The 4,851-nt window shown below is 31.3% G+C and overlaps 1 protein-coding gene across 1 annotated transcript in view; it reads right to left on the bottom strand.

Annotated features, from left to right (window-relative positions):
* The window catches only part of LOC106458325 (profilin-1-like), a 12,848-nt gene extending 9,000 nt beyond the window's left edge, over positions 1–3,848 (bottom strand). The window contains exon 1 of the mRNA XM_013917834.2: positions 3,553–3,848. Within this exon, the coding sequence (XP_013773288.1) occupies positions 3,553–3,675 (123 nt within the window). The 5' untranslated portion in view covers positions 3,676–3,848. The remainder of the gene's footprint in view (positions 1–3,552) is intronic.
* Between the last annotated feature and the right edge of the window lie 1,003 nt (positions 3,849–4,851).

Raw genomic sequence — 4,851 nt, 5'->3', positions numbered from 1 at the left:
GTAAGTGAAAGTAGCTTAAGGGGAGTCGACTGCACAAGAGATTACGTTGTTCTCCTACTGGTGGAGGACTATAATCATAAGTTGTCATCATGCACTAGCACAGTTCATATTCAACATGTGATTTTTAGGTAGGAATTAGCTCAAGGCTAGTTGCATACAAATCTCATAGGCAGATGCAACAGGAATTAAGCTATTTTGTGTCAGGAGGTGAGATACTATTTTGGAAGTGCTCGCATTTTTCAAAGCATTTTAATAATGAAACAATGGATGGTATAATTAATGATGCATTAGTATCATCTCCATTACACCCCTTTGTAACTTGCTCAAATGACTCAAAAACAACAAATCTTACCTGATACAAGCTTTGCAGCTTTAGCTGGCTTCCTGTCATAAACAAAGCCTTTCAATTGTAAATACAAATTCAGTTATATTCATTGGAAATTTGACTTCATATTTGAGATTATCTGCCTTTTTTTGGGTTCATTCCTTCCATAGATATTTGTGTCCAAGACATTTTACACTTATGCTCTTCTGGAATCCATTCATGGAAAAAAAACAATGCCATAGGCAACTTTAAATCACTAGTTGTGCTTTACAGTGCTTTGAATCTATACTTAATTTATTAGACTAAAAAAGTCTTAAAACATTCCTTGCAGTATGCCCATGAAACATTCTCTGACGTAGATGTTACATCATCAGCAATTTATTATACAGGCCAGAGAGAAGATGATTGTATTACTAAACACATTAGCTAGACTGATAATGACCTAACCTCACTTTACTGACTGATGATCTACTGCCTTTATATACACAATAAGCCTATCTTCAAACATCTAGAAATTTTTACTAGTACTAGTAAATTATGCACAGGTTACTTCCAGAAATTTCTACATAGTAACTAATATAAGGGAAATGCTTAGACATCTCTTGCTCTCTCTACACACTGTACACTGAACATTCCATATAGGCTAATACATAACACTTAAGAAATATTTAGAACTTTTCACAGACAATGAATGTTATGAAACAGTTTTTCCTGGATTTTTTCCATACAATTCTAGAACAAGAAGCTTAAGTACTTTTAGGAATAACATTGAACACAGTGTGAACAATAAATACAAACAAGGAATTTATGACTACATAAGAATACATAATCCTATGTATTTTATGCTAAAAGTCTGGCCCAGTCTAAGACACAGTTTTCTGTATGAGGTGATATAGATGAAATGATCACTGTTCGCTGTTATGCTTGTTATTACTATAGGCTGCAGACTCATACTTATTATTCTGAAAATGAAAGAATTAGTAGATTAATTATTCACCAGGCTAGTCTCTCTCCTTAGATCACAATAAGTCCTTTGTTACTGGTATTTGCAGATATTTTTTCAAATATATCTGTATGAATTATCAGCCAAAGAGTGATATTGGTACATCTACAGTTTAAAACAAACTTTTTCTTCAGTTTTTACTAATGAAGGTGTTTAAGCAATATTCCTCAACCTGGACAGTTGAGGGATGGAAACAACATTGAAGAAGATGATCACATTAATTCTAAGCTTGTTTAGAAAAAAATTGAGCCAGATGACATTTACCCATGGGTTTTGAAAGAGGTTAAGGACTAAATAAGAGACCTTGAATAGTCAGCAGGTGTCAGATTATTGGAAGTTGGCTAATGTTACTCCTCTTTTCAAGGTAGGTGGTAAAATTGTCCTAGTAATTATAGACTTAGTCTCATACCAGTTGTGGGAAAAGGTTTCAAAAGTCATTTAACAAAATGTAAAATTTTGTTGGATAGTTAGGATGGTTTTATTAGATAGAAAATTTTGCCTTACTCATTTTTTGACATTATTTGAAGAGGTTAATGCATATGTAGATAATGGTACAAGTATGGTTCTGGTTTATCTCTATTTTTTAAGGTATCATTTTGTGGATAGAACAGTTAAGACTTCAAATGGACTAAAAAGCCCCTTGTCATATTTTAATATTATTGAAATGCATTTTTTTTATCCTAATATACACACACACATGCACAGATTTAATGGAAAAACTTAAAAGAAATTTAAATAAATTGTCGCTAGTTCTTTAATGTTCTAATGAATTTGTCCAAGTCTTCAATTTCCTTACATAACTCGAAGTTTTAAACAAATATCATTATCGTTTCCATTTTCTAACTATTAGTATATTCAGAGATAAAAAATATGAAACTTTCAGAGGTGCATACAGGATTTTGGAAAGGCGGTGTTGAACTCTTGGACAAGAACAGCCAAATATCAAATAATTACTGTTATTTTAGTGTTTCACAAAGACTTTATGTTTGTCTATTCCTCTTGCTATGAGAAAAAAAAAAAGAATTACTCCTAAATCCTTCTCTTTCTCCAAAGCAGTAATATTATCATTTAAAAAATATATTTCCAAGTTTCTGTATCCCGAGTACACCATTTCACTTTTATTATACAGCCACATTTTTTCAATCTCTTGTCTACTCTTATTCATAAGACTGTGCAGTTCATCTAAATTTAAAAAAAATGGTACATGCTTTTTTCAGTATCATATTTACATAGAAAATAAGTATAATCAGCATATCTGGTTAATTTGCAAGTGAAATAATTATCAAAATCATTAACATAAAAATGACTAAAAAGGATGCGATATGTAGCTCATCGTGTTCTGCACTAAAGTTGAGGCATCATAATTATGAGTATTGATATCAATTTCTAATCAGAGAAAAACTACTAATCAACCTAGTTAATGAGTACAGCTAACTAAATACATGTCCTTACTTGTAAAGACTAAAATGCATTGTTTCACTATTTGGGTACCCTCACTGTTATTGTTAACAAACTTTTTGGCCATGACACTGACAGACAATCCTGATAACACTATTAACAGTGATAAGTAATATTTCGTTTTCAATAAGAGTAGCAACATAAAATATTAATAGATGTTAGGTGCTGCTGACTTGTTACCCTCCATTTGGTCAGCAGTTCTAAATTAAATTTCCAATGAATTTTAAAATAGCAATACTAATTCAAAGAAGAAAAAATATGTTTAAAGCACTTTAATGGCTGTGTTCTATTAGTATTAGTTATGATTACATTTTTTAAAGCAAATAACTGTTGCTAATCCTTCTCCTCTTGAAATTTGAATACCATACTATCTAAGTAAGAAAACCTTAATCTAAACGTATGTTACCTAATTCTATTACAAGGTTTTGTAATTTATTAGGAAATTAACTACTAGTACAACTTTTACTTTGATAATTATGAATTATAATAAAATTTTCCTTACAAGTTACATAGTATTTTACTTACAAGTCACTTTACAACTTACAGCTACAAATACAAGTACAGTACAATTTTTAGTTTAATTTTTAAACTTCAACTGTTAAACTTCTTCTGATCAAATGAAAGTTATCTAAATAATAATTAATATTATCAATGTTACTGTTAGTGATACTATTATTAATTGCAATGTTATGAATTATAATATTATTTAGGCTCCAATATAATAAACGTAATTGAACTCATTTAAACTAAACGTCTAAAGTCTAACCTGCAAGTTTTGATCATTTTCTCGCTTTGCCCAAATTCCTCCATCACCAAGCCCTGCAATTACTGCTATTCTGCATTGGACACGAGAGCAGATCTGATCATCAACGTACGTTTGCCAGGACATAATAATAATAAGAATCAGAAAATAAAATTATAAAATCTAAATGTTCTTTGAAGCGAAGAGTTCATAAAAGTGATAAACAATAGTCGATTACGGCCTTATCCTTGCCGGCTTCGGAAATTGTCTATTGTATCCTTACGCTTACCAGCATTTACACCACGTGAACGACAAACCATGTGGCAAGCTGCGTCACACACAGGAAAGTGTTTGAGTCACATCTTGTTCAGTTGGTGTTTCATTAGTAAGGCGCTTTGGGGGCTCGGGGAAAGTGGTGTACATTGTTAAATATTATATGTGTCCCGTTCGATGATTTAATGTAACGAACAAAGGACAACTGCTTTTACAAAATGAATAAGACTGGTATTAATCTTTATAGATCATACTGTACAAGGTTAGGAAGTACATATTTTGTAAGAGTATTAAGTTTATAAACAATGTTAAGTTATAAAACTAAGAAACATCTTTATAAAACACTCCAATACTTTAAAACAACTTTCATAGTTATTAACTTTATTTTTTATCTTCTGAGTAATGCCAATCATTGGGATTACTTTTTAGCGTGTATAAATCCAGAAATATATATTATGCGCCAAACGTCTGCAAGATTAAGTCATGATGATGTGATCTAGCCATTCGCTTCGTTTAGCTATATGGCTGCCATCTTTGAGGTATTGACGTAACCACATTAACGCACAAAGTTGATTTTATAAGTAAAATAAATTTCTCCAAAATCGTATGACTTGTTTTTACCAGTAAGAAGATAAAATAGATAACGAGTAATACTGTTAAAAGTTAATCTCTTCAATGTTCGTTATATTTAGGATATGATGAATTTATATTCTAATGTTAAAACTAGGATTAAACAGAACAAACCTACAACGCTTCTTTCTTTCTGTAAAAGCAAACTTGAAAACTTATTTCACCTAACACATGAGTTTTGTTGTTGTTGGAAATATATTCGTGCTCAATATTAAAGAAAGATAAAACTTGGAAGTACTTTATATGCGACACAGTTCAAAGACACCTAGAGTTAAGGTGTGGTCGTTATTAATTTTGAACAAGAGCTAGAAGATAAGAGAATAGTCAGCAGAGCCTGCTACTAGAAGGGCTGTATCAAGTTTTGAACGAATAGTAGGTTTGTTAGTTTTGAATTTCGCGCAAAGCTACATGAGGGCTATC

The sequence above is a fragment of the Limulus polyphemus genome, unplaced genomic scaffold (assembly GCF_000517525.1).
Source record: "Limulus polyphemus unplaced genomic scaffold, Limulus_polyphemus-2.1.2 Scaffold445, whole genome shotgun sequence".
NCBI lineage: Eukaryota > Metazoa > Arthropoda > Merostomata > Xiphosura > Limulidae > Limulus > Limulus polyphemus.
This window is presented reverse-complemented; position numbering and strand designations above follow the sequence as displayed.